The sequence below is a fragment of the Patagioenas fasciata genome, chromosome 2 (genome assembly GCF_037038585.1).
Source record: "Patagioenas fasciata isolate bPatFas1 chromosome 2, bPatFas1.hap1, whole genome shotgun sequence".
NCBI lineage: Eukaryota > Metazoa > Chordata > Aves > Columbiformes > Columbidae > Patagioenas > Patagioenas fasciata.
In genome coordinates, this window is record NC_092521.1 from 37,659,372 (window position 1) to 37,687,176 (window position 27,805).

The following is a 27,805-nucleotide window of genomic DNA, read 5'->3' on the forward strand; positions in this document are numbered from 1 at the left end:
AATAAAGGAGTTGGCACGAAGTTCTACACAAACTAGAAGAGACATTTACATCAGAGAGGGTGAATCTTAACCAAGAAAAGAAAAAAATTCATCTTGTGGCCCTGGATGGAGACTGTGCCCTGTCCCACACTGGGCAGTGGATTGATTTGACTGTTAGTCGGACCGGGGGACCGGCGGGAGCGGCGGCCGCGCCCCCCCCGCACCACCGAGGGGCCGAAAAATTAATAATTCCCCGAGCACGAAAATATACGGCGTCTCCTTCGAGCCGGAATCGAACCAGCGACCTAAGGATTCCCGCAGGCTGCGCCTCTACAGTCCTCCGCTCTACCAGCTGAGCTATCGAAGGGACCGGCGGGCCCTCCCCCACCAGCCGCTCAAGGCACCGCCCCGCCCCACACCGAGCTCTGAGCATGCGCTTTACCTAGGCAGCTGTCGGCGAGGAGAACAGCGCATGCGCACTGGGGCCAGCCGCAGAACGGGCTCGCTGAGGCGGGCGGAAGTTGGGGTCGTCGCCGCGTGCCGGGCCAGTGGCGCAATGGATAACGCGTCTGACTACGGATCAGAAGATTGTAGGTTCGACTCCTGCCTGGCTCGAAAACGTTTTGGTGCCTCGGTTCGCCTCGCTTGGCCGCGTTTTCTTTCCCCCCATGGAGCAGCAAACGGAATCGGCCTGGCCTCTCTCTCCTCCTGTACCAGCACAGTTCAGACAGAGCAAAATGAGAAGGATGGCGATTCTAGCTGTTAGTAGCACTAACAAACTGACTCAGTTATTTATTCATAACAACAAGAACCACTTTTTATAGTAAATTTGCACCGAATCCACAGATTGTGGCTATTCTGAAGCTGTGGGATGACTTCCTTGCCTCTCCTGGTTGTAAGCTGTTCTTTAAATGCTGCATGGCCATTTACATACATCAAAAGTGGGTTTTTGCAAAATCATGTGATTTTCATCCAACTGCACAACGAGGTTGCTCTCACCCTTTTCCGGACTAACGAATAATCACTGTGAAAATAAGAGTTCTCACCACAGCAGCGCTGCTTGCTGCCCTCAGTGGCCTCATGGTTGTTCAGTGCAACGTCGTTTGTAAGACTACCCATACTCTATTAGGCCAACGATGAGCACATTGCTCCTGTCCTTGGGGCTGAAAGATTTCTTCTCCTGTCATTTACTGGTCCATTAATTGGGTTAATTTGCTGGAATGGTTAATGCATTTAAGAAGCTGCGAATTTAGATCGTCTGAGGAGCTTAAGCCCAGATGGCGTTCTAGAGTTTCTTACATCGACATCTTTGCTTTGGACGCGTAAACAACACTCCATGAAGAGCTCGGATTAATAGCAGTCCCGCACGGAGTGACGAACTCGAGTGCTTAACGGTGATGGGAATCAAAAAAAGGTGTCGAGCCAGGCAGGAGTCGAACCTACAATCTTCTGATCCGTAGTCAGACGCGTTATCCATTGCGCCACTGGCCCGCCTGCTTCTACGTCGTACTCCCTCTATGTCGTACTTCCCTACAGCGCAGCGCTAGCGCGCAGCCCTCCCCCCCACCCCGCCCCTCCGCACCCCTCCCCACCACCCCGCCCCTCCGCACCCCAGAGCCCCCCGCCCCGAGGCCCCGCCCCAGCGCGCCGGCAGGGGGCGCTTCCACCAGAGCTGCCAGCAGAGGCCTCGCGGCGAGCCCTGGCCCAGGGCTAACGTCCGCCCTGCCACTGTGCGCACTGCGCATGCACATTGTCTACGCGAGCCGCGCTGGGTTCTTGTAGCGCTGCGCAGGCTGGTTGCGTAGGTCCCTTCGATAGCTCAGCTGGTAGAGCGGAGGACTGTAGAGGCGTAGCCCGCGGGAATCCTTAGGTCGCTGGTTCGATTCCGGCTCGAAGGAGACGTCAGTTTTTTTCCTTCTTCTTTAACCAACACGAAGTGTTATAATAAACGGCTATCCGTTTAACCAGTTGCAGATATGGAAGTTTTCCCCGAAGAGATCCAGCTGCATCTCAAACGGAGCTTCTTCTGCTGTGAGTCCCTGACTTTCAGCAGGAGCTAATTGCTGCAGGAGCAGAGGCTGCTGCGCCTGCTGCGCGATTGCCAACACCTCGTTAATTTTTAAATGAAAACAAGATGTGGTGGTGTTCTCACTCCAACTTACCACAAGCCCTCACAAAGCAAGTTAGTGCAGGAGGATACCTGTTGAGATCCCTTCATCTCACCACAGTTAATTAGGATGTTGAAATTCTGAGGGGCTTTTTTCCAAACCTCCTCTCCTGTCCCCAAAATGTCTAGACACTATTTTTCCAGAATAAGGAAGCAGCTGTACATTTGCATACTGCCACAACAGGAACGCACTTTCCAATCCAGCCCGGTGATACTTAACTCATGTGTTAACTCTCTCCACTAGAGAGAAATTGCATGTTTTTACCAGCATCTTTCTGGGATTATCTTGTGGGTGTTGGCTACTGTGCAGTCATCCCATGCTATTGTCTTCCAAACCCTGGGACGGGAAACACTGGCACATAGGACTGAGGCCTCTTGCATGGAACTCTGTCCCTGTTCATCCCTCTGAAAGAGAAAGGAGATGCTGGATGTGATGGTTTAGCTGACTTTAGCTTGTGGAGGGAAGCAAGGGGATTACTGTCACCTTCGGTCTTTCTCCCTGCTCTGTAACAGGACAACAAACATTTTCTTTTCTATAGGAAACGATAGCATAGAAAAAAAATCACTGATTTTAACTGCACTCAGTTTTGTATGCTTCATCATTTTTATTTAATGATTTTATTCTAAAAAAATGTTTTTGACTGAAACCATGCCCATACCTTGGGTATTCATTCTGAGGGAAGACAGATAATAAAATTAAATTACATATGATTATGTTTGATGTTTTTTGGATTAAGCAGAGTGGTTTATTGTACAAACTTGTGCACAAATTACCTAAATAACTATTTGTGTTGATGGTAGGCCTACATCTTCTACAATGCCTCTTCCATTTGGTATTTTGGGTGAATCTGGGTGTGAGTTAATATCTACACAGGCATAAGGACAGCTCTTTGAGTTTGCATCCAAACAAAACACTTGTACCTTGTCCATTATTTAAATGTTTGGGCTTCTGTGGCCACAGATACTGGATACTGTCCTAGTGAGAAATTTTTGTCTCATAACAGGCCCAGATTGTCCATTGCTCTGTACTGGCCCTCAGACAGATACAAAATCCCTGAGTGAGATGCTGGCCCCAGGGAAGCTGATGGGACATCTGCTGTTGTCCTCAGCAGCATCACGGTTTCACTCTCTGCACACGCCCTTTTTCTGGGGGAAATCATTCCACCTGGGAACGGATGCCAGTAAAATCACTGCATTATATCTCTTCATCACACTGCTGATCTTTTTATGCAGACAAGCATTCTGCATTTTATAAAGGATTTACAATGTGCAGCTATAGCTCTGTGTGGTTTGCACAGGTAGGCACATCTGCTGCAATCCAGGTTCCTCTTTGGAGATACCCTGAGTTGCCATTTAACCTTTGTCAGTGTGCAAAGCCCTGATTTTGGATAACTGTCTCAACGGCTTATCTAGCTGTTACCAGAATTATATAGTTGATAGCGTGCAAAAGTAAAGGGAGGGCTACAACTCATACATACAACCTTTATTAGTCAGAGTGGTTGACAGCAAAGGTAGATTTGAATATATATTAATAGTACTTTACATATAAATAAATGCAGAAAAACAGGACAAAAATGTGAAGATCTCTACACTGTGAGAAGATTATGGGTGTACAAATGAACTTGACACAGAAACAGATCATGTAAGCATAGCTATGTCCACATTAGGAACTTTCTGAAAAGCAAATAAATCTGTAAAATCCTATTGAAGACCTAAGTCCTGAAATCCTTGTTCATCCTTTCTCCATGTGTCCTCAGAATAGCTGGTCCTGGCAGCAGTGGGGCAAATGCTCTGGTACTCTGAAAACTAAGTTTCCTCTTTGGAATTAAACCATGGGTTCAGACACTCAGATTTTTAAGCAGCAATTCCTTGAGAACCCACTTTGTTCTGAGGTTTTTGGTGGAGATAATATGTTGTGGCTCTTCTGTATGGATTTCCATGTCAGGAAAAGGGCTTTGCAAACATGTGGCAGCTTGTCCATTTTTGCATGACACTGCAAGATGGAGTCATAAATCTTTTCCAAGAAAAATCTCCCATTTAAAAAGGGTGAATAAGAACCACATGACTTACAGTAAATCTTGAGCCCATAGAGATAATTTCCTTGATTTCAATAAACGTTGGCTCTTGCCCATAGACTGGGGTGTGAGGAGGACATCAAAGGCGTTGCATGGGAAAAAAATCCTCAATCACTCTTGCTAATCTGGGATTTACCTTTCCCTCCCTGGCTTTAGGCCTGATCTGTAGCTGTTGTTGAAATCAAGGGTGCGATTCTCGGTCACTTCCATGGGAGCAAGAGGAGGGATTTCACACAGGAAAGGATTTTATGTATGATGTGTAGCTTTACACTAGACTTCTCTCCAAATGCCTTTTCCATTTCTGCTGGAAACAGTCACTAGGTAGCGTGGGCACACTTTCACGGTGAATTTCTCTACCAGACAGTAAAACTCTAGAAATCACTTTTAGCCTGCAGATCTGCCACATGTTATGTGCTGTCCCTACTCCTTTGTTTGACGATAGCATCTTACACCAGAGCAAACACCATGCAAAGGGCAATAGCAAAGAAAGTAAAAAGACATGTGTGTGCACGTGTGAGCAGGCGCTGGTGTTCCCCGGCAGGTCCCCAGTGGGCTGCATGCTGCCCATCTCACAGCACTAGCACCAACACACACGCCGTCTGGTCTGGCCACCTGGTGGGAAGATTTGTGGCACTCGGCCTTTGCTGCACCCTCAGTGGCAGGATGGTGTCACTAATCCCCCTGCCCTGGGATGGATGGGCACATCCCCCTGGTACTGCTGGGCAGGCAGGACCATGGTGTGGATTGACATGCACATGAGTGGCCTCTGAAATTATTTGCAACATGCAATTGAGGACAAAAAGGAGCCCATGGCTAGGAGGGGAGCGAGTGCCTGTGCAAGGCCGCAGCCTGTGCCAATGTCCCCTCTGCTCTGAAGCCAAAAAATAGGGCTATTTCTGAGGGCAATGTGAGCATTAACTGGCCCCAGTGCCTGCATCTGGAGAAAAGGTGTGTAACCTGAATTGCAATTAATGGCTTTTAAAATGCCCATGTGTTATGGGAACTTTAAACAAATGTTGAAAGTACTATTCTTTACTTCGGAGTTACAGTTGGTGCAGTGGAATGCACTCTTTTCCCATATATTTAGCTGCCACTGAATGACATTTGATGTGAAAGGTGAGAATAGAAGGAAGACAATGATGTTTCACAACCACAAGATCCAATTTTAAGGAAGGAAATAACACTTTTGACTAGCTATATATTCATTGGTCTATATAATTCAGTGATACATTACATCCCCCTTTCGACTGCACCACTGTGATTAGAGGAGCAAAAATAGCAAATGCAGAGAACTGACAATGATTAATGTAACACGATCAATAAAGAGAAATTCGGCTGTCTAAGGCTTAAACTAATATGTCAAACCAGTGAAGTGATAAGTTTAAGCTCTCAGAGGCATTTCTTCAGCCTTTCCAAATTAGGGGCCTAATTACTTCACGCTTTCTTTAGCCATACCCACATGCATCTTCCACTGATCTGTATGGCAGCATATCTGAATGTACGCTTCATCCCTACCTCTTCACTTAAAATCGCACCATGCGCTCTTACAGCCGCTGTGTCCAGGGCCGAGGGGAGGACTCAGGCTCGCCCTGAAGAGCCAGGTCATGAGGAGGAGGAGGAGGAGGGTCGCTCCTCTGCTGCTTGCCCGCCCTGCCGAGGCCTTGCTGCTCCCGATAGCCCCCATCCCAGTGCCAGCGGAGCAGCGGCCAGGAACATGGAGCAGAAAGCAAGCTGGCAGAAAGCTTTTGGCTGGGAACCAATTTCCAGCACATCGTAGCTGCAGCCAGAGAAGTTGGGGCCACCTGGCATGGGTGGCAGGTCTGTCCAGGCAGGAACTGGGGAGTTTTGCCATGAGGCTGTCACTGCCTATGGGGAGAAGAGAGAGGCTCTGGGGCAGCCCAGGGACGGCCTCGCTTCCCACGGGGCATTTGCCTGCAGTCTCCTGGGTTTGCAACTCATGCAGGAGGAGACACAGAGCCTATGTGTGCTTCTGGTGCTGGATTTGGAGTGACCTGTGTTGTAACCACCAGCAGAATGATGCCCCAAGCACTTTGGCTCAGGTTCCTAACGGCTGGGGCTGGGCCCCAGCAAACTGCTATAGCTGCTTTACAAAGAGCCTTTCCACTCTGGGAAGGACAGCCCTATCCTGCTTGTCACTGACTTTCCCTGCGAAAGAGCATTTCCAGGGCTCCCTCCCAGGAATGTTTCACATCCAGCAAAACTGCTGCATGGAGGAGTGTTCCCAGGACAGGGCGAAACGGAGCTGGTGTGTCTGGAAAGGGACTCAGGACAGTGTCTGGGAGGTGAAGCTGCAGATGAGGGCAGGGAGAAGAGCAATTATACCAAAGGAGTATTATTAGAGTGAAAGACCACGCTGAGCTTGGCAGTTCGAAGCCATGAGACACCACCTGTAGAGCTCTCTACTGGCCATAAATGCCTCCTTGCAGAGTGTAGGTATCAACTACTGGAAGTAGCCTAGAGAGAGATTCTGCCTTGATAGGAAATTACTCTCAGGTTACTCTTGATAAGCTTAAAGACCACTACAACACAGGCCGCAGAACTTCTCACATGCTTTTTCTCGCTGTGGCACTCAGTGGGAAGCACCAACAGGTCATGTTTGCCAGCTCTAGGAGTCTGTGCGGTAGCTCCGGTGGCTGTCTCCTATTAGCTGCGTCTTCTCCGTCGCGTTAGTCGGCTGGAGCGCGATAGGAGTTTCTCCATCTAAGTTGGGAAAGAAGACAAAAAATGTTATACTTTACGAATCCTTTACTTGCTGCCAATGTCAGACTTCTTGTTAGCATCACAGCGTCTCATCCGCTGTTGTGGTTGTGGTTAGCCCTGGTTTCACAGGCAGCTATGTGTGTACTGAAGAGGCAGCAATGCCCACACTGGCTCTACAAATGCTCTTGTTCATTGTCCATATGTAATGGCAGATTTTGAGATGACTATTGCAGTTGCTATTAAATTGGACGTTAGCTGTACCTGGTGCTTTGCAGAGATTGCAAGATAAAGGTCCCTGTCTGTTCCAATTGCAAGTGCTTGTTTCTGCAAATGTCTGAATATAATGAGTGCTGTTGTGAGTCAGCAAGCACTAACCTTGACGGTGTTTGAGAGAATGGGCCAGAAATGAGTCTGGAAGAAGGCAAAGTTAAGAGCAGAGAGAGAAGAGAGTTGAAAGGAAAAAGATTCATGAGCAGTAATTTACTTGAGAGGCAAGAAATCATACGTATCCTGAAAGCCAGTGGTGAAATAAAAGTGCTAAATTGTATTTTGAAGTTTTATGTAATATATTTACAATAGGATTTTGAGAATTACTGTTTTAATGTGCTTGTTGTAGAATGGAGGCAAGTGAAGTCCTTACAGAGTTCCCTGATGGCTGTTGTGTTCCCTCTGATAATCAACAAGGTTGGGCTGCCCTTCTCCTGGGCCTTTTTCCAACCCATCATTTTTTGGGGGAGAGGAGAGGACTCAAGACTCAGAGACTGGCTTTTAAAGTTTCAGCCCTCTCAGTGATGTGTTTTCATAAGAAAAATTTTGGACTATCTATATCTTGATATTAGCACAGCCTTCAGAGTAACTGAATGCAAATGATGACTGTTTTTGCCAAATGACCGAATGTTCAGAAAAAAACCTCATCTGACATTTCCTCCTGTTTACATGACAGTTGATGGGATGAATCATTGGCAGAAGATGTAATGTACAGGAGTAACTTAACCCAGGGCAGGAATCTAACTGCGTGCCATACGGCTTCCCCTCAGTGGGGGTAGAACAACTTTGACTCTGTCAAGGTGAAAGGCAAGAATGATTAAATGCCAAACAGCTTCTCTGTATGGGCAATTCCATATTTAGACACAAGGTCAAAACCAGACATGTTTCATAACTTCTAAAAGTCCGTGAGTAATTAATACTTAGAGCTCAGCTCAGGCGCATATTTGTTTGGCAGTTCCAAACCATTTTTAAGTTGCTGTGTATGTTCTAGATTTCTGAGCAGCACTCCCTCCCACCCTCTGCTGCCTCCGAGTTGTTCATTTTATGGAAGATCTGCAGGGACTAGCAGTTCATTTTGCTGTGGTACCCTGATGTGCAACAAGAGAATGGGACCCACTGCAAATAGGTTGCATTGTTTCCAGCTGATCTACGGACAGTTCTGAGCTGACAGCTTCCCAAAGTATTTTGCTGCCCTCACCCTTCTAAGATTTATTTTATATATATACATATATATATATATATATATATATATATTAATCAGAGTAGGGACCCATGGTATAATACACTGTCCAAATATAGCCTGCTAATGGAGAGCTGCAGAATGGAGGTGCGGCAGAATTCACAGTTTAAACTGTTTTCCATAGATAGCTCTTGCTCGCTGTTCGCCTACATGGATATCATATGGAGTGCGGAGGAGACAATGAAGTGCTAAAAAACTTTGTGCTTCTGAGTTGGAAAAGTATTTTGTTACACAGGTTCTTTTTCACTTTTTTTTTCATTCTTTCTTTTTCTTATTATTTTCCTTTTTCTTTTTTTTTCTTTTTTTTTTTTTTTTTCCTCCCAGATCTCATTTTCTGTAAAATGAACATTGGTCTAGAAATACCTTGCTGTGTTCCTATGATGATAACCAAACAGGAGAGGAGAACAAACCTGCCAAACCGCTTGAGTGCATCATTACACCATAAAGTACCAAGACAAGCCAAATTCCAGCGGCACCTCCTCAGGGACCACAAAAGTCAACAAAGGGTTCGCTGTTGCCTTCAGTAGAAGCAAAATCTGGCAACCTGTACTGCGTGTGTAAGTGAAAGCAATGAACCATTCACATGTCCATGCTGCAGACAAGTGAGTGTATGTCCCTCTGGCAGTCTATTTCACAGGTGACCCGGAACATCATGGCATGATACCACAGATCACCCTACTTTGAAATTTTTTAATGCCATGTTTGATCTGAAACACTAAAAAAATCTTATGTTTAAAATGTAACAATCCAAATATAAGATTTCTTTTTTGGTCTTCCATTGTACATTAAGCCACAGTTCTTCTGTGGTACAAACCAATAGTCATGAGGAGAAAACACTGTAACCTAAGTACAGGCCAGGTCTTGCAAACTCCTGAGTTCCTTTAGTTCTGGTGGTAATGCTACTCACGGATGTACAAGCTGTGAAAAGAACCTCTCATAGCAAATACACAACTACCTGAGTACTGCAATCAGTCAAATGTATTTGAATAAGACTTTCTTCTAGAGGAATAGGCCGTTTCACCAGAACTGAAGGCTTTGACATGATTGTGTTGATTTCAATGACAACTCACTTTTCTTTTTCATTTTAAGGAATGGATCACCGAATTTTTTGCCTCACATATCTTTTTTTTTTTTCCCACTAACAAGTATGTTTTATTGTATGTTAATTTCAGGAATGAAATAAACCATGAAATACTTTGATTTTGTTGAGGAGAAATGTGGGGGACCCCAAAATTATTCCTGTTGTGCCAACTCAAATGTTGAAGTCTAAATCTCTACTCCTACAATATGCACATTGCCTGTTCTGCGCAGGATGGCCAGATCTGAGCAGCTCCCACTGAACACAGCAACAAGTGGTGGAGACTTCGCTCTCAGAGATTTTCAGCATCAGGAATGGTGATGGTTTATTGATGTTGCATTCCTCAGAAAAACAACAAATGACTACAAAACCTTTGGATGAATTAAAGTATGGCCTTAGCTTGAGAATCTACTTTTTGACCTCAGTAAAATTTTCTGGCTAGCAATAATATAGATACCAGGGACAGCAGGAAGCAAGAAAAAATAATTACCAGGTAGAATGCTCAGTCTGTGGGCAGAAGGCATGCAAAGGATTTGGATTCTAATAGGATTTCCTCTTCCAAAACAAAATCTGCTTCAGGAGCTACAGTTTGTTTCTGAATTACCAACAGGAGCATTTATATTATTTCCATAAAGTAAGCCATGGGTATTCATTTCTGTGGCCCAACATTTGAAAATATCTGGTGGAGAAGCCCAATCTATGTCATTCTTAGTTAGCTGCATCTTTTTGGCCAGCATCCCTAAGGCGTGGGGGGTAGGGAGGGAAGAAGTGTCATTTGAGCTGGTTATCATTCATTTTTCTGAACACAGTGCTTAATACTTTCAGCTGCAGAAGAGATGCTCACAGTATCCTCTGTCATGAAGATTTTATTTTTATTCTTGATATGTTGCTGTCTTTTAATCTAATTTTAAAATACAGAGAGTTCTGCTCTACTGAAGCAGGCTGGTTTTGATTGATAGGGAAATTTAGCAAGACTAAAGAGAAGGGTAAGAAAGATAGAAACACCTAGTTTTCTCTGGACCCTACCTACATACTTAATACTGTCTTGAATATACTTAAACCACATAATCCCATGTTCAGTTAATTTTTCAGACTGGTACTTTGTTGAACTTTAAAAATTATTTTTTTAAATCGATATCTCAGTAAGAGTTGGTGGGAGTAAAGGGATGCGAAGGTGGCCTAAAACTACCGAAAACCAATAAATACCACCTTTGCTGGAAGGAGGGAGAATTTATTTTTTTCTGCCACTGGGGAATTTTGTGCTGGATTTTGAGAGAGAGCAAAATACTTGCAAATTACAAAAGTTCCATCTTCGTATTTCAAACTTGGCTTTGGTGTCATGTACCCAGAAATATCAAGACCCATTTTAGATTTGCACTTTCTGGGTGCCTAACGTTGTAGAGTATATTACATTTATTTCAATTAATGCATTGTGGTTATAAAGTTTTCACTAATAATTTTTGTTGCTTTTGCAGAGACTGATCAAGTATGATCCATTTTTAAACTGACCGTATTTACCTTGATATGCCTTTAGGCAAAATCAATTTTAAAACACCACCACATGTTGGCATATCAGTTATATAAATAGCACTTGTTTCAACTACTACAAGTGTTTTGTTACATATTTATGGAAGGGTAAATTTGTGTGAAAGTTAGGGGGAAAAAAATTCTTCCTGCTAAGGGAACATGACATTTGCAATCTGGCAGTGCTAATTTAAGCATAATAAATATAAGAATATAACAGTGTAAGACTTTCCATAACAATGGAAAAGAAAAAGAGTGATCTGACTGCTTAGGTCCTTCCTCATTAAAAACAAACAAACAAACAAACAAACAAACATACACATAATCTGGATTGACGTTTATATACATTTCCAACTGAAAAGTGGCCTCGGTCCTACCCTAGGACAACTCTGCAGCATTACAACAGGGCTCTTTGTTTGAAATATGTAACCCCACTGTTGGGAACTCTGCATCATTTCTTGAAGCCTTTTCTTGAATTGGTACAGTTGGCCCATCACAGTCAGTGATAAATTTTACATGAATAAAACCCAAATGGCAGCTTTTTCAGGCAGATTAGATGTGGCAAGCACCAGTCCAGGCAGAGCCTAATCTATAAATTCAGGATCTAGAATATGAAGTAACGTGAGCATGGGTGCTAGAGGGTGAAAATTGTCTCTTAAGACAAGCTCTGAGACTTTTAATATTTAGGTGTCTCATAAGGGATACAGGAGATATTTAATTGTTAGAGCTATAAGTTTAGTTTTTCATTAACACGTAACTTGGCAAGTTCATTGGGTCATGGTGTTAGCTGGAGTGAATTTGCACATCTCCCATTCACATCTGGAAGCAGCCTCAGCGTTGTGAGCAGAACATCTGGCCTGAAGGCTCTAAAGTTAGCTCTGAACAGCTTGACCACACAGTAAGCCCCTATAATACACACCTCTTTCCATGTCGTTCTTAATTTGCTCTTCCAAATCTTCTGGAGACACACAGAACTCCTGCTCTTCCCCTTCGGGTGCCTTGGGTTTGCACTTCCCGCAGCAGCAGTTGCAGCAGCAGCAGAGGCAGCAGCAGAGGTAGCAGCCTGTCAGCAGGCCACAGACTGCAAACAGGCCCTGGGTGAAACACAGCGGGCAGAAAACCCCATGAACAACCACCTTCCTGAGCCTTGTGGCAGTGTCTTACAGCTGAAGGCAGATTGTCAAAAGCACCTTGTTCCCCAAGCGTTCGCAACGGGTACCCAAGGGGGTCCATTCACTGGCCAGGTGCCCAAAAAGGGCCAGATCTTCCAAAGTCCTCCTTACCCACCAGCTCCTACTTGCCACTCAGTACCATGTCCACAAAGAGGACACTGACCAACACGCTTAACTTTTGAAAGTCTGTCTTCAGCTGACGGTCCTCAGAGGAAACTTACAGGCAGTATGCAAAATCCCACCCACCTTAAAATGACTCATTTCCATCTAAAAAATGACTCATTTGCCCAAGATCGTTTTCACAAACACTTATTTACTGGCAGGTTCTTGTCAATAACAAAGCCAAGAGAAAAAGAAGCAAAGACATAGATGCATCCCACATAACTTCCGGCACTGAAATAAGGTATCCAAATTAGGACTGCAGCCCCCATGGAGTCCCCACATACTCAATGGGAAGTTAAAAGCCCTTCCAGAAGGTGATTCAGCCCCAGGAGGATTTGGGTTGCCCATTGGGGTTGTCTCTCTCTCCTCTGCGCAGCCTGTGCAGGAGCACACAGGTGACAACTCCTAATTTAGACTCCTCGGGCTGTGGTTTCTTCATCTGGGGACTCAGGCAGCAAGAAGTTCCCACCTGCATCACCCTCTACTCACTCCTGTCCCCATGGAACAAAGCAGGGAGTCTTCAGCAGCACCTGGAGCCAAGACCAGAGACCTCAGCCAGAAAACTTTCATTTTTAGAGCCTTTCTTCCTCCTGACCAGGCCACTGCCTGGGTTCACAGCACAGCTCCACAGCTTTGGGGGCTGCATGTTGCATCACATAGTGGTGTAAGAGCGAAGGAGAGACAGTGATATTCCTGAAGTCAGTGCTGATACATGGAATGTGTATGTAAAGCCAGCACAACTTTATGGCCACTAGATATATATGCATTAGAGATATAGCCAGACTTCAGTATTAGGGTTGCACAGTTTGTATTTTACTCATTATTTGTTATATTCATAAGAAAACATGTTGCTGAAGAAGAAAGTAAGCACAATTGTCAGGATATTGTCAAACTTTGACAATGAAGCTATGCAAATAACCCTCAGCTATGTATGCATATCTCAGGCAATGTTAGTGGGGGCAGAATGGAGTATCTTTGAAGGTAGTAAGACTATTTACATGCCTGATATTAATATAGGCCTATATCAAGAGTTAGTGAGGTGCTTTTAAATGAAAATGACTCTGACTTTTTGTTTTAACATGTTTTACTTGCAATGGACACCCAAAACTGTTATAAATTCCGTAACTCCTAAAATAAGTTAAAACAGAATGAAAGCATAGAGGGGAAACAATACTTTAATTCATTCATGATACCTTAACTGTTTCAAGATTTCTTGTGTTATATTATCATAGTTGGTAAATCAACAAACAGTTTATTGATATTATCAATATTATCAATAAACTGATTCCCTCTATCATGAAGACAGTTGATTGTATCAATAAACTGTCTTCAGAATAGAGGGAGATTTTTTGGGTTTTTGCTAAATCAGTTAAACAACCAACCACTGCGCCTGCCAGTGGAGAAGCAGTTAAAGTTCCCATTACCTATGTCAGTATGTTCCCAGTTTAATATGCCTGCTAAGAAGTCTGGCACTCCAGAAAAAGGAAAGCAATTTTCACTTTGCATTTCTCCTTTCATTTGAATTTCCTTACTTCTAATGATACACCTCCTCACAATTGTCAGATTTTCTCAGTATGAGTGTGATAGGAAAGAGGATTTACCAGGAATGTTCGTAGTTGAAGAGGAAGATAACAAGCAAAAGCTGCGGTCCCTACTGTCTTCTATCAGAATGGAGGACATTAGGGGTTCAGACATCATCTGCAGATGACATCTCAGGCTCAGACAGTGTTACAATGGCCAATATAGAAGTCTGAAACTGACCCAGCATTTGTGCTTGAGTTTAAAAGATGTGAGGAATAGTGAGCTCAGCTTGCAAAAAACACTTGGTGGCTTGTTTATGCTTTGGAGGTGGCAAGATTTTGCGCTGTGGGCGGGATAGAGACCACCTCAAATGAGTCTACACTCATATTTTGGATTTTTTTTTCACAGAATTCTTAAATAACAGGAAGCAGTGATTACTTTTACTGAGATATTCAGTATATCTCGTTTCACCTCCAGGACAGAGCTCCCTTGAAACAATCCACACAGGCATCCTCTACCTGTCAGGGACTTACTAGCTTCTCTCTGTACTCTCCACTGCTCTCCTTATGAGTCAAAGCCACAGTGGTTATTTCTGTTCCTGATTTTCAAACCACAGAAGATTTTATACTTCAGAAAATCTCCATTCAAGATCGGTAAGCATAAGAGGAAATAAAAGCTAAAGAAGCAGCAAATTGTGAAGAAAGCCTTGTTTACCAAGTCAGTACTGCTGCTCTCTCAGCTCTGAGGCAATGCTTCCCACCATCTGAACACTGACAAAGAGGCTGAAGAAGAGGGTGGACAGCAAAGAAATGAGGGAATGATCCAGCAGGAGAAGACAATATCTGTGGCGAGGTGTCCGACCTGCATCACCGTCAGCTCCAGGCAGGTGCTGGCTGGCAGCCTCCCACCTGCTTCTGAGGGTGCAGCTGCACCTTTACAAGTGCCATTTGAACACCAGTATTTTATTCATTAGTTCTGTTCAGTGTTCTGCATTTGAGCATCTTCCATCTCATCCTGATTCAGCAGACAAATTACAGCTTCTCAGACCTACGGAAGTGCCCAAGTGACTTCCCAGTCTGGAAGAGGACTGTGGGGCAGTGAAGGACTGGCCTGATCTATGCTGAACACAGGAGTCCCCATTCCACAGTTCTTGGATCAAAGCTGTCACAGTGTGCTTGCTTCACACAGTACAGATCATTTTCCTATGTATTCCAGCAAACTCTTCACTTTGCTGTGCTTCTGTTGCTGGAAATAGTTGGGAACAGCATGGATTTTGCACATTTGCGTATCTGTCGGTTTGTTAAATTTCTGTAACATTTCAATATTAGCAGAAACGCTCAAATTTGGCATGTGCAGACATCGGAGGACACCAGTGATGTAAGAGAGCACATGAACACAACTCCTTCATAACTAGAACAGCCCATGATGTGTTTTTCCTTGATCAATATGCCAGATTTTGATGCATCATTCTTTTTGTTCCATGTTCTCTTCCTCCACTCCAACCTTCTCACCTTTTCTTCCACTTCCTTTCTCTCACCCCCTCACCAGGGCACATATATGATGCCATAATCACAGAGAGTTACGTATTATTATTGCTTACTTATGCTATGTGCTATATATAGCAAAGAACACAGCTAAATTCGGACTGTAATAACTTATTAACTGGTTGTCACATAAGTGGGACTACTCGTTTTTGAACAATGAGTCATTTTTATTCAGTCATTACTGAAAAGAAAGTCAAAATTAACCTGGAGCACTAGATTCAAACCTAATTAATGTCTGAAACTGTTACAAAACATGCACCCTATTTAACTGTTTACCAAGTTAAGAAGAAAAAGAAAACACTCCATACTAGCACTGTTCTGAGCTGATGCTATTAATACATTCTGCCACTGTTGATTTTCCAGATAATGTTGTTGTTTCATTAAGCTTTTAGTAGCAACGTAGATTCAGATCCTACTATTCATTAAACCTGTATCGAGATCATGTATTTCAGGGGGGTTCCCTGTGTATGCAGTGTGCATTTTAACACTTGATTTCCAACAGAAAATAACAGCTTACCTTTGCCCACCAGCTTGAGAGCATGAAGTAGGTGTTAACATTTTCCTCACCAAACTGTTCTGCCACATAGAGCCCTAATGATCCATACTTGTCATATATATTTCGCTTGGACAGATCAGTCAGTGTTGCATGAGCATTGTTGATCTCTTTAAACTTTTCTGCAGCCTCTGGGTTGTCCGGATTCTTATCAGGATGATATTTCAGAGCCAGTTTTCTTAAAGACACACATGCAAACGAAAAAAAGAGAAAAAAGAAAAAAAAAAAAGGAAGAAAGAAAAAAATTATCTGCACATGTGTGCATGTATACAGACATTTACAAAACGTCACAAAATATTTTAGTAGAGATATAATCATTTTGAACATCATGTTCAGCCTTCTTTTTTTCAAGCTCTGGTGTTCACAGAGGACTTGGTGGAAGGAAAACAAGACAAAGTGACTGAACACAAAAGTTTTGCTGAAAAAGGTATTCCTATTCCACTGAGCATGAACTTTGTGTATAGACACCAGGTCAGATACCATGTTAAAGCAGACAGTGATACATGCTGACAGCACAGATTGCAGCATAATAATAAATCACATGCATTTGCTGCATACTGATTGCCAACTGATTTGCATCATTTAGCAGGCTTCAACAAAGATAAAGATTTTTTACAGATTGTTTGAAAACATGATCACATTGCTTATCCCATCAAGATTATATTCTTTATAGCCAAGGAAATTCCTTATTTGATTATCTATCAATAGTAGCCATATTAAAATTTTGTAAACAGTGTCTGCATTTGCAGAAACCCAGACAGTGATGATGGAAAACTCAGTGAGGAGTTGCAATAGAAAGCAAGTGTCACTCTGCAGCTCAAGGTGGAAAAGTATTGTGAGTTAGCCCATTTCAAGTGCCTGTCTTTGGGCCTAATTCCTCACTGATGCACTTCTGAGACAGTCCTTAAAGTAGTGGAAGCCGATTGCCTGCTGTTTTGGGGTTGTTTATGCTGGTGGAAAGCCTTTGCTAGGACAGGGCTCAGTACTGCCCTTTTCCCCTGACCCCAGCACCACGGCACCTGCGGACACGTACAACTTGAGAGGAACAGCGTGTGACTCATGGACAGCACTGGGGAACCACAGCCTGGAAAAGAGAAGGTTTGCTTCCAACCATTTTGAAGCACGAGCAGTGTGAGTTCACATGTACTTGCAAAACAAGCATAGACAGAAGTGCATCTTTTAGAAAATCTCCACTCCTGTTGAACAACTGGCAGTAAGATTTTTCCAGGACGTTTATCTAATGACTAGTGCTGACCTCTAGTGGCATCAAAAGTGATTTGGTAACGTTTTACATTCTGGGATCTTCACTTCGGTCGATCTATGTTGCATTTTGTAAATATTCTCTCCAAGTGTTTCAGGAGCTAACCATGACTGCTACACCAAAAAAAAAAATTATTTGTGGTGTGAAGGCAGTGTGCCCACCTTTCTAACAACTTTATCTCAGAGCAGGGTCTTGCTTGACTTGCCACTTAAGTCCCAGTGAAGGTTATTCTCCCAGTGAAATGTAACTGCTTTGCTCCTGGTGACAGTTTATGCCTTGGAGACGTTCTGACAATACCAAGACTGATATGAGTCTGGGAACAGCCTCTTCCAATGATCTCTTCAGTTCTGTACACTGAACCCAATTCATCTTCTCATAGATAATAAATAACTTCTTAAACACGTCTCAAATAGCATGAAGGGGTTCACTTTTACTCATATTTAATATACTGTGCCTGTGGTACCTTAAACATAATAAAAGATGAAATAGGAGAACTGGAAAAACAAGCTACGTCTTGCATGACTAATGACATTATGTGCCATCCAAGTATTTTAGTAGCTTATGCAATCTATCTCTTTTCTTAGTTAAAAACAAACCCCAGCAACTAGGAAAAAAAAAAAAAAAAAAAGGGAGAGGTGTTATTTTCAAAACCCATGTGTGGTTGCAGCCATTGGACAATCAATTATCTGCCTTTCTTTCTTCTCCCACAAACCCAAAGACATCTTCTGCCCTCTCCATATCCCCCAAAATCTCATTAAAAAATAAGAATTTGAAGAATATGTAGGCTTGGAAAGGTGAAAAACATCAGTTTCACACTCACTTAGTGTTTTCTTAGAATACTAATAGTAATACTTACAACACAGTACAGTTAACAAAAGATATGTTCTTATTTTCATTTTGGGAAAAATGTCTTCGCTGAAAATAGCACATTGACAAAACAACTCAGTGCACACAAAGATGACATATACTACCTGGAGATGATCTAGTAATGGGGAAGAGATTTATATGCCGGTAGGTCAATTAATATGAGTGAGACAAAGGACATCATGTGGTCCAAGCCCAGAAACTATAAAAGTGAGGACAACAACTGTGTGGCATAAGACGAAGTATCAGCTATATAGAAGCTTCACTGTGTGTCCCTGTAAAAGTTTTATTCCTAGTAATATGATAACTGTGGATCATTATGATTACAGAAAAATAAACCAAAAACCAGTGAGTGAAGAGGAGTTTGTTGGTTACTTCCCAAACAAAATACATGGATTTATGTTCATGCAGATTTTTCTCATTATGAGTGGCTTTCACCTTCACCACCTTGAGAGCAAGAATCACTGCAGCCCCTCACAGCAGTAAGCAATATGGGAAACATTTGGGAGAGAAAAGTGTCAACAGGCAGACAAAGAGACATGCCACAAGATGGATGGGGCACTCATGGAAATTAAGTCAGAAAAATATGCTCAGCACCTCTGGCAGCAGGAGGCTTAGGATGAGAGGTGAAATCAACCTGGACTGCTGCAGGGGTGAGTGAGTATCAAAGGGTGTACAGTGCTGTCCCATGATTCCTTCGATAGCTCAGCTGGTAGAGCGGAGGACTGTAGGCTCCCTTGCACGGCCATCCTTAGGTCGCTGGTTCAACTCCAGCTCGAAGGAGTGCCCTTTTGCCTGGGGACACACCTGCCTGCACCTCTGCCTTTTGGCCCTGCCCAGCTGGCTCCACTCAAGGGCTGCCCAGCCTGCAGCTCTTGCCTGTGCTGGGAAACATGACCAGCCAAGGCAGTTTTGGGTGAAGCCTGGGCTGGGCATGGTGCTCCTGAGCCCTGGGGTTTGGGAGGGGTCACCACCCACGGGAAAAGCATGGTGCGGGGGCCCATAAGAAGGAGCCAATGGGTGGCCCAGGCTCTGGATGCAGGGCAGCCTGGATCAGGAGTGGGTGCCTGGGAGGGGAGAGGACCTGAGGCAGATGCCATGGGCTGGGGAATTAGCTCAAGTGGTAGAGCGCTCGCTTAGCATGTGAGAGGCAGTGGGATCGATGCCCGCATTCTCCAATGCTTTTCATTCCCCTTCCCTGAACATAACGTCCTTTGCCACAGGCCATGTATCTCAGGGGCCGTGGGAGCTTGTGCTGTACCCAGACAGCAAAGAGTAGGAGAATATCCAGGGCTGTACCAAGAGGAACACAGATAGATTAACAGGGACCATATCTTCCCTCTCTTTCCTGGATTGATATCAAATGTCATCTTCGGTAATGTGTCCAGTTCTGAGCCCCGCCCCCCCCATAAAGGAAAGATATCTATGAAATGGAGCAAGCTCAGGGGTGGACCACCAAGAAAGAAGCTCAGGGAATGGAAGGATTTCTGTGTGAGGATGGGCTGAGGACGCTGAGAATGTTCAGCTGGAAGAAAGAGAGGATCAGAGGGTTTAGGCAACCTTTCAGCTCGTAGAAGTAGGCTACAGAGTAGAGGAAAGGCTGTCCATTTCGGGTGCTTGACCAGAGGGCAATAAACAACCCAGTGAAATTGGCTCAGAAAAAGAGTGAGCAGAATATAAAAGGGTGAGCTCTTTTTGGGCCTGAGGACATAAAGCTGTAGAAGAAGAGGTCCAAGGAGCCAGTGGAGTCTTTATGATTGTTGGTCTGCAGAATTTGGTTTTCTAATGGACTGAACAAGGTGGCATGATGTTGGAGCTGAGGTTGTTGGAAGCAAGATATTGGAGTAGAAGCATCGTCCTGTGATGTACATAGAGAAGCATTGCATGAGTGTGTGATGGGCGAGGTGCTGGGCAAGAGCCCCATGATTCCTTCGATAGCTCAGCTGGTAGAGCGGAGGACTGTAGGCTCCCTTGCACGGCCATCCTTAGGTCGCTGGTTCAACTCCGGCTCGAAGGAGTGCCCTTTTGCCTGGGGACACACCTGCCTGCACCTCTGCCTTTTGGCCCTGTCTGGCTGGCTCCATTCAAGGGCTGCCCAGCCTACAGCTCTTGCCCGTGCTGGGGACCATGACCAGCCGAGGCAGTTTTGGGTGAAGCCTGGGCAGGGGATGGTGCTCATGCGCCCTGGAGTCAAGGAGCGGTTACCTTCATGGGAAAAGTGAGTGGGTGTGTGGGGCTGTGAGAAGGAGGTGGACGGGAGGCCCAGGGTTTGGGTGCAGGGCAGCCTGGGTCAGGAGTGGGTGCCTGGGAGGGGAGAGGACCTGAGGCAGAGGTCATGGGCTGGGGAATTAGCTCAAGTGGTAGAGCGCTCGCTTAGCATGTGAGAGGCAGCGGGATCGATGCCCGCATTCTCCAATGCTTTTCATTCCCCTTGCCTGGACACAACGTCCTTTGCCACAGGCCATGTCTTCTACGGGCCATGGGAGCTCATTCTGCATCTGGACAACAAAGAGTGGGAAAAAATCCAGAAATGTACAGGAGGAGTACAGACAGTTTAACGGAGGACCTTATTTCCCCCCTCTTTGCTGTATGGGCATCAAATGTCACCTTGAGTAATGTGTCCAGTTTTGAGCACTCTCACAGAGGAAATACATCAGAGAAACAGAACCACTTCAGTGGGGCGCCACTAAGAAGTTCAGAGAACGGAGGTATTTCCATGTGGGGATGGGCTGAGGACACAGGGAATGTTCAGCCAGGAGAAAGAGAGGATCAGAAGGCTTATGTGTGACCTTCCAGCTTGTAGGCATAGGTTATGGAGCAGAGGAAATGCTTCATATTAATCTGGAGCTTGACAAGAGGTCAAAAGACAGCCCAGTGAAACTGGATTATGTTTCAGTAGGATATGGGTAAGATCTTTTTGAGTCTGAAGAGGGTCCAGATGCAGATTGTTGGTCTGCTTAATTCTGTGCGCTAAAGGGTTGAATAAGGTGGTGTGATGTTGAAGCTAAGGTTGTTGGAAGCAGGACATTGGAGTAGAGGCATTGTGCTGTGCATGGAGAAGTGTTGCATGAGTGTGTGATGGGCGAGGTGCTGAGCAGAGCCCCATGATTCCTTCGATAGCTCAGCTGGTAGAGCGGAGGACTGTAGGCTCCCTTGCACGGCCATCCTTAGGTCGCTGGTTCAACTCCGGCTCGAAGGAGTGCCCTTTTGCCTGGGGACACACCTGCCTGCACCTCTGCCTTTTGGCCCTGCCCGGCTGGCTCCACTCAAGGGCTGCCCAGCCTGCAGCTCTTGCCCGTGCTTGGGAACATGACCAGCCAAAGCAGTTTTGGGTGAAGCCTGGGCAGGACATGGTGATCCTGAGCCCTGCGGTTAGGGAGGGGTCACCTCCATGGAGAAAGGGAGTGTGTGTGTGGGTGTGTGAGAAGGAGGCGGACGGGAGGCCCAGGGTTTTGGTGCAGGGCAGCCTGGGTCAGGAGTGGGTGCCTGGGAGGGGAGAGGACCTGAGGCAGAGGCCATGGGCTGGGGAATTAGCTCAAGTGGTAGAGCGCTCGCTTAGCATGTGAGAGGCAGTGGGATCGATGCCCGCATTCTCCAATGCTTTTCATTCACCTTCCCTGGCCACAATGTCCTTTGCCACAGGCCATGTATCTCAGGAGCTCGTTCTGCACCCAAACAGCAAAGAGTGGGAAAAAATCCAGAAATGTACAGGAGGAGTACAGACAGTTTAACAGAGGACCTTATTTTCACTGTCTTTGCTGTACAGACATCAAATGTCATCTTGAGTAATGTGTCCAATTTTGAGCACTGTCATAGAGGAAAGATATAAGTGAAACAGAACCACTTCGGCTTGGGACCACCAAGAAGCTTAGAGAATGGAGGGATTTCCATGTGAGGATAGGGTGAGGACACTGGGAATGTTCAGCCAGGAGAAAGAGAGGATCAGAAGGCTCACACATGACCTTCCAGCTTGTAGGTGTAGGTTATGGAGTAAAGGAAAGGCTGTCAATTTGGTACTTGAGCAAAGGGTGAAAGACCACCCAGCGAAATTGGTTCAACAAAAATGTCAGCAGGATGCTGCTTGTCAGTGTAGGGAGGAAATTTGTGTGGCCTAAGCTCTATCAGAATTGCAGCTGGACAGTACTTTGAAGGACAATAAAAAGGGGTTTTTAAAATATGTTAATGGCAAAAGACAAACTAGAAATAACATTAGCCCATAATTTGGTGAGCATGGTCACCTTATAAATAGGGACATAGACAAAGCCAAGATGTTTGGTTTTTTTGCTTTGGTCTTCAACATTGAAGATGTACTTGGGTGCTCCCATAGCCCTGGGTTAGAGAACCATGGCTGCGAGAACAATAAACTCCCAATCTATCTGGAACTTGTACAGGATTTGCTACTCCAGCTACATCCCTACAAGTCGATGGGGCCAGATGGGATTCAACCAAGGGTACTTAAAGAGCTGGCTGATGTCATAGTGAGACTTCTTTCTGTGATTTTTCAATGCTCTTGGGAATATGGAGAGGTATCAGACGACTGAAAGCTGGCAAACATTGTCCCAACCTACAAAAATGGCAACATGGATGGCCCCAGCAACTACAGGCCTGTCAGCCTCACTTCTGTTCCTGGCAAAATCATGGAGAAGTTTGTTCACAGAGTTATCAAAAAACATCTGAATGACATCACAGTCATTGGTCCCAGGCAGCACGGGTTCGTGAGAGGAAAGCCTTGCTTAACAATCTTGATTTCATTCTACGACAAGGTTACTCACCTAGTTGACCAAGGGAAGCCTGTTAATGTGATCTTTTTGGATTTCAGTAAAGCCTTTGATACTGCCTCTCACAGTGTCCTCCTGGACAAGATGTCCAGCACACAGCTGGATAAACACACAATGCAGTGGGTGGGCAACTGGCTGACAGGTGGAGTTCAAAGGGTTCTAGTAAACTGGGTTATGTCAGACTAGTGACCAGTCACTAGCGGGGTTCCACAGGGATCCACCTTAGGGCCAGTGCTCTTCAATGTCTTAATAAATGACTTAGACTCAGGACTTGAGGGAATACTTAGTAAGTTTGCTGATGACACAATATTGGGGGGAACTGTTGTCCCTCTCAAGGGCAGAGAGGACCTGCAGAAAGACCTGAACAAATTGGAGAACTGGGCAATCACCAATCGCATGAAGTTCAACAGGGGTAAGTGCCAGATTTTGAACAAGGGACACGGCAACCCTGGCTGTACATACAGCCTGGAGAATGAGACACTAGAGAGCAGCTCTGTGGAGAGGGATCTGGGGGTTCTGGTCAACAGCAAGTTGAGCATGAGCCAACACTATGTCCTGGCAGCCCAGAAGGCAACCATGTCCTGGGTGCATCCAGCACAGCATCGCCAGCCGGGCAAAGGAGGTGATTGTCCTGCTCTGCTCTGCACTGGTGCGGCCTCACCTGGAGCACTGAGTGCAGTTCTGGGAGCTGCAGGATAAAAAAAAAAAAAAAAAAAGATATAAAGCTACTGGAGAGTGTCCGGAAGAGGTTTATGAAGTTGGTGAAGGGTTTGGAGGGGAAGCCATATGAGGAGCAGTTAAAGTCATTTGGATTGTTCAGCCTGAAGAAGAGGAGACTGAGGGGAGACCTCATCGTGGTCTACAGCTTCCTCACAAGGGGAGTAGGGGCAGGCGCTGATCTCTTCTCTTTGGCAACAAATGACAGAACCTGAGGGAATGTCAGGAAGGTGTGCCAGAGGAGGTTTAGGTTGGGCATTAGGAAAAGGTTCTTCCCCCAGACGGTAGTGGAGCACTGGAACAGGCTCCCCAGGGAGGTGTCACAGCCTCAAGCCTGACAGTGTTCAAGAAGAGACTGGACAAAGTCCTCAGACACATGGTTTGAACTGTGGGGTTCAAACAGGGACAGGAGTTGGATTTGATGATCCTTGTGGGTCCTTTCCAACTCAGGACATTCTATGATGAGCACTATGAAAGAGCACAAGCTCTTTCTGGGCCTGAGAAAGCTCTAGCTGTAGAAGAGGAGATCCAATGAGCCAGTGGAGTTTTTATGGTTGTTGGTCTGCATGATTCAGTGGGGTAAAGAGTTGAACAAGGTGGGGTCATGTAGGAGTTGAGGCTGTTGGAAGCAGGATGGTGGAGTAGAGGAGTCATGCTGTGCTGTGCATGGAGAAGCATTGCATGAGTGTGTGATGGGTGAGGTGCTGGGCAGATTCCCATGATTCCTTCGATAGCTCAGCTGGTAGAGCGGAGGACTGTAGGCTCCCTTGCACGGCCATCCTTAGGTCGCTGGTTCAACTCCGGCTCGAAGGAGTGCCCTTTTGCCTGGGGACACACCTGCCTGCACCTCTGCCTTTTGGCCCTGCCCAGCTGGCTCCACTCAAGGGCTGCCCAGCCTGCAGCTCTTGCCTGTGCTGGGAAACATGACCAGCCGAGGCAGTTTTGGGTGAAGCCTGGGCAGGGGATGGTGCTCCTGAGCCCTGGGGTTTGGGAGGAGTCAGCTCCCATGGGGAAACCAAGTGGGTGAGTGGGTGTGTGAGACAGAAGCAGATGGGAGGCCCAGAGTTTGGGTGCAGGGCAGCCTGGGTCAGGAGTGGGTGCCTGGGAGGGGAGAGGACCTGTGGCAGAGGCCATGGGCTGGGGAATTAGCTCAAGTGGTAGAGCGCTCGCTTAGCATGTGAGAGGCAGCGGGATCGATGCCCGCATTCTCCAACGCTTTTCATTCACCTTCCCAGGACATGGCACACTTTGCCAAAGGCTCTGTGTCTTCTGGGAGTTGTGGGGAGATCACGGTGTGCCCAGACTTTACAGAGAAGGATGAGTTGCAGGGCTCCATCAAGAGCAGGAAGGTCAGTTAAACAGAGAAATTGATTTTCTACGTCTTTGCTCACAAATGGTAAACGTTATCCCAATACTGTGTCCAGGTTTGAGCTGGCCAGTCCGGGGAAGATGTCAATGAAATGAAGCAACTTCAGTGGAGAGCAACAGAGAAGCAAAGAGGATGAAGGGATTACTATTTGAGGATGGGATGAGGGCTCTGGGAATGTTCAGCCAGGAGAAAGAGGGGATCAGAAGGCTTATGCATGACCTTCCAGCTTGTAGGAGTAGGCTATGGAGTAGAGGAAAGGCTGTCAATTTGGCGCTTGACCAGAGGGTAAAAGACAGTCCCACAATCCTGGATCAAGGTTAATTTTTGGTGGGGTATGGGTTTGATATTTTGGGGTCTGAGAAGGGTCCAGATGTAGATTGTTGGTCTGTATGATTCTGTGTGCTGAAGGGTTGATCAAGGTCACGTGATGTTAAAGCGAAGGTTGTTGGAAGCAGGATGTTGCATTAGAGGCGTCATGCTGTGCTGTGCATGGAGAAGCATTGGATGAGGGTGTGATGGGCGAGGTGTTGGGCAGAGCCCCATGATTCCTTCGATAGCTCAGCTGGTAGAGCGGAGGACTGTAGGCTCCCTTGCACGGCCATCCTTAGGTCGCTGGTTCAACTCCGGCTCGAAGGAGTGCCCTTTTGCCTGGGGACACACCTGCCTGCACCTCTGCCTTTTGGCCCTGCCCGGCTGGCTCCACTCAAGGGCTGCCCAGCCTGCAGCTCTTGCCCGTGCTGGGGACCATGACCAGCCGAGGCAGTTTTGGGTGAAGCCTGGGCTGGGCATGGTGCTCCTGAGCCCTGCGGTTAGGGAGGGGTCACCTCCATGGAGAAAGGGAGTGTGTGTGTGGGTGTGTGAGAAGGAGGTGGATGGGAGGCCCAGGGTTTGTGTGCAGGGCAGCCTGAGTCAGGAGTGGGTGCCTAGGAGGGGAGAGGACCTGAGGCAGATGCTGTGGGCTGGGGAATTAGCTCAAGTGGTAGAGCGCTCGCTTAGCATGTGAGAGGCAGCGGGATCGATGCCTGCATTCTCCAACGCTTTTCATTCACCTTGCCTGGACACAGGGCACTTTGCCAGGGGGGCACTCTGTCCTCTGGGAGCTGTGGGGAGACCATGGTGTTCCTGGGCTTTACAGAGGAGAGTGACTTTCAAAGCTCTATCAAAGGCGGCATGGGGACTATAACATAGGTATTAATTTTCTCCATCTTTGCTCAACAGACAGTAAATGTCATCTCAAATTCTGTGTTCAGTTTTGAGCTGGGCTGTACAGGGAAGACATTAATGAAATGGAGCAACTTCAATGGAGGGCCAGCAAGAAACAAAGGGAATTTAGTGATTTCTTTGTGAGGATGGGCTGAGGACTCTCAGGTTGTTCAGCTGGGAGAAAGAGAGGACCAGAATTCCTATGCATGACCTTCCAGCTCATTGGAGTAGGATACAGAGTACAGGAAAGTCTGTACATTCGTCTGGTGCTTGACTAGAAGCCAAAAGACAGTCCAGTGAAATTGGCTCAGGAAAAGTGTCAGCAGGATATGGGTGAGCTCTTTTTGGGCCTAGGGGAGACTGCAGCTGCAGAAAAGGAGGTCCAAGGAGCTAGTGGAGTTTTTCTGGTTGTTAGTCTGCATATGTGGCAGATGCACTTCCCCCTGAGACTTGGAGCCTTCAATGGGGCTGTTGATGGCTCTTTAGTACCTTCTGTGCCCCACTCTGTCTGTCTCCTCTACACACCTAGGGTGGTACCAAGGTGTTGACAGTCACATCCTCCCCTACTCCAGGACAGGGTGACTTCACCTCCACCAGCTGGTGAGGCAGGAGGGATGGGAACCTTGGTCAATTGACAGGGTCGTTAACAAAGGAGGTGTCCAGAGTAGGTGCAAAAGTTGCAGACTGTGTTGTAATACCCACAGTCAGATCTGACCAAGGTATAAAACAGGGCTCTCACCAAAGACTCCCTTTGGAGTGGTCTTCTTGGAGCAGCGGGTGTGTGAACTGGAGTCCTCTCCTTAGACTGGGACGCTGTCTAAGGAGACTTCCCAGAATTGAGAGCGCTTCACTTCCTCGTTTGGGTGAGTGGTAATTTACTGGATGTATTCTTGAATGAGTCCTTGTCTAACCCAGGTGAGTGATTATTTCTTGTGAGTACCATGGAGCGAAAGGCCTCTGGTTTTGTTTCTTGTGAGTGTATGCATGCACGCTGTGGATCCTCATTATTCTTACGTTGTTGTACCCCAATAATCTCCTCAACTGATATCTGAACCTGTATTTTATGTTGTCAGAGTGCTGACTAATTGTATAAACCCTGTTTCTAGTTGCTTTATTGCCTACACTTTTCTGGCTAGAAGAAAGTCTGTTTTGGAACTCGTTGTCCTTCTAAAATTGATTTTTGGGGTGCCTCCATGAGAGCAAGATTCAGTGGGCTAAGGTTTTGAGCAAGGTGCTGAGATGTTGGAGTGAAGGCTGTGGGAAGCAAGATGTTGGAGTAGAGGCATCATGCTGTACTGCACAGAGAAAAGCATTGGATGAGGGTGTGATGGGCGAGGTGCTGGGCAAGAGCTCCATGATTCCTTTGATAGCTCAGCTGGTAGAGCGGAGGACTGTAGGCTCCCTTGCACGGCCATCCTTAGGTCGCTGGTTCAACTCCGGCTCGAAGGAGTGCCCTTTTGCCTGGGGACACACCTGCCTGCACCTCTGCCTTTTGGCCCTGCCCAGCTGGCTCCACTCAAGGGCTGCCCAGCCTGCAGCTCTTGCCCATGCTTGGGACCATGACCAGCCAAGGCAGTTTTGGGTGAAACCTGGGCAGGGGATGGTGCTCA

At 46.0% G+C, this 27,805-nt stretch overlaps 1 protein-coding gene and 12 non-coding genes across 13 annotated transcripts in view; 10 read left to right on the forward strand and 3 right to left on the reverse strand.

Moving 5' to 3' along the window:
• Positions 1-256: 256 nt before the first annotated feature.
• TRNAY-GUA (transfer RNA tyrosine (anticodon GUA)) lies at positions 257-346 on the reverse strand. The gene is given in 2 exon segments: positions 257-292; positions 310-346. It is a non-coding gene; the product is annotated as a tRNA-Tyr (tRNA).
• Positions 347-521: 175 nt separating this feature from the next.
• Positions 522-594, forward strand: TRNAR-ACG (transfer RNA arginine (anticodon ACG)). The gene has a single exon. It is a non-coding gene; the product is annotated as a tRNA-Arg (tRNA).
• An 803-nt stretch (positions 595-1,397) lies between these two features.
• On the reverse strand, positions 1,398-1,470 carry TRNAR-ACG (transfer RNA arginine (anticodon ACG)). Its single transcript has one exon. It is a non-coding gene; the product is annotated as a tRNA-Arg (tRNA).
• Positions 1,471-1,787: 317 nt separating this feature from the next.
• On the forward strand, positions 1,788-1,877 carry TRNAY-GUA (transfer RNA tyrosine (anticodon GUA)). Its single transcript is given in 2 exon segments — positions 1,788-1,824; positions 1,842-1,877. It is a non-coding gene; the product is annotated as a tRNA-Tyr (tRNA).
• A 1,775-nt stretch (positions 1,878-3,652) lies between these two features.
• DNAJC5B (DnaJ heat shock protein family (Hsp40) member C5 beta) overlaps positions 3,653-27,805 on the reverse strand; it is a 29,647-nt gene continuing 5,494 nt past the window's right edge. The window contains exons 3-5 of the mRNA XM_065832291.2: positions 15,968-16,181; positions 11,971-12,145; positions 3,653-6,942 (exon numbers count right to left, since the gene is read on the reverse strand). Of these exons, the coding sequence (XP_065688363.1) occupies positions 6,848-6,942; positions 11,971-12,145; positions 15,968-16,181 (484 nt within the window). The 3' untranslated portion in view covers positions 3,653-6,847. The remainder of the gene's footprint in view (positions 6,943-11,970; positions 12,146-15,967; positions 16,182-27,805) is intronic.
• Positions 18,823-18,911, forward strand: TRNAY-GUA (transfer RNA tyrosine (anticodon GUA)). The gene is given in 2 exon segments: positions 18,823-18,859; positions 18,876-18,911. It is a non-coding gene; the product is annotated as a tRNA-Tyr (tRNA).
• Positions 20,057-20,145, forward strand: TRNAY-GUA (transfer RNA tyrosine (anticodon GUA)). Its single transcript is given in 2 exon segments — positions 20,057-20,093; positions 20,110-20,145. It is a non-coding gene; the product is annotated as a tRNA-Tyr (tRNA).
• On the forward strand, positions 20,471-20,543 carry TRNAA-AGC (transfer RNA alanine (anticodon AGC)). Its single transcript has one exon. It is a non-coding gene; the product is annotated as a tRNA-Ala (tRNA).
• Positions 21,239-21,327, forward strand: TRNAY-GUA (transfer RNA tyrosine (anticodon GUA)). Its single transcript is given in 2 exon segments — positions 21,239-21,275; positions 21,292-21,327. It is a non-coding gene; the product is annotated as a tRNA-Tyr (tRNA).
• On the forward strand, positions 24,348-24,436 carry TRNAY-GUA (transfer RNA tyrosine (anticodon GUA)). The gene is given in 2 exon segments: positions 24,348-24,384; positions 24,401-24,436. It is a non-coding gene; the product is annotated as a tRNA-Tyr (tRNA).
• TRNAA-AGC (transfer RNA alanine (anticodon AGC)) lies at positions 24,763-24,835 on the forward strand. Its single transcript has one exon. It is a non-coding gene; the product is annotated as a tRNA-Ala (tRNA).
• On the forward strand, positions 25,540-25,628 carry TRNAY-GUA (transfer RNA tyrosine (anticodon GUA)). Its single transcript is given in 2 exon segments — positions 25,540-25,576; positions 25,593-25,628. It is a non-coding gene; the product is annotated as a tRNA-Tyr (tRNA).
• TRNAY-GUA (transfer RNA tyrosine (anticodon GUA)) lies at positions 27,556-27,644 on the forward strand. Its single transcript is given in 2 exon segments — positions 27,556-27,592; positions 27,609-27,644. It is a non-coding gene; the product is annotated as a tRNA-Tyr (tRNA).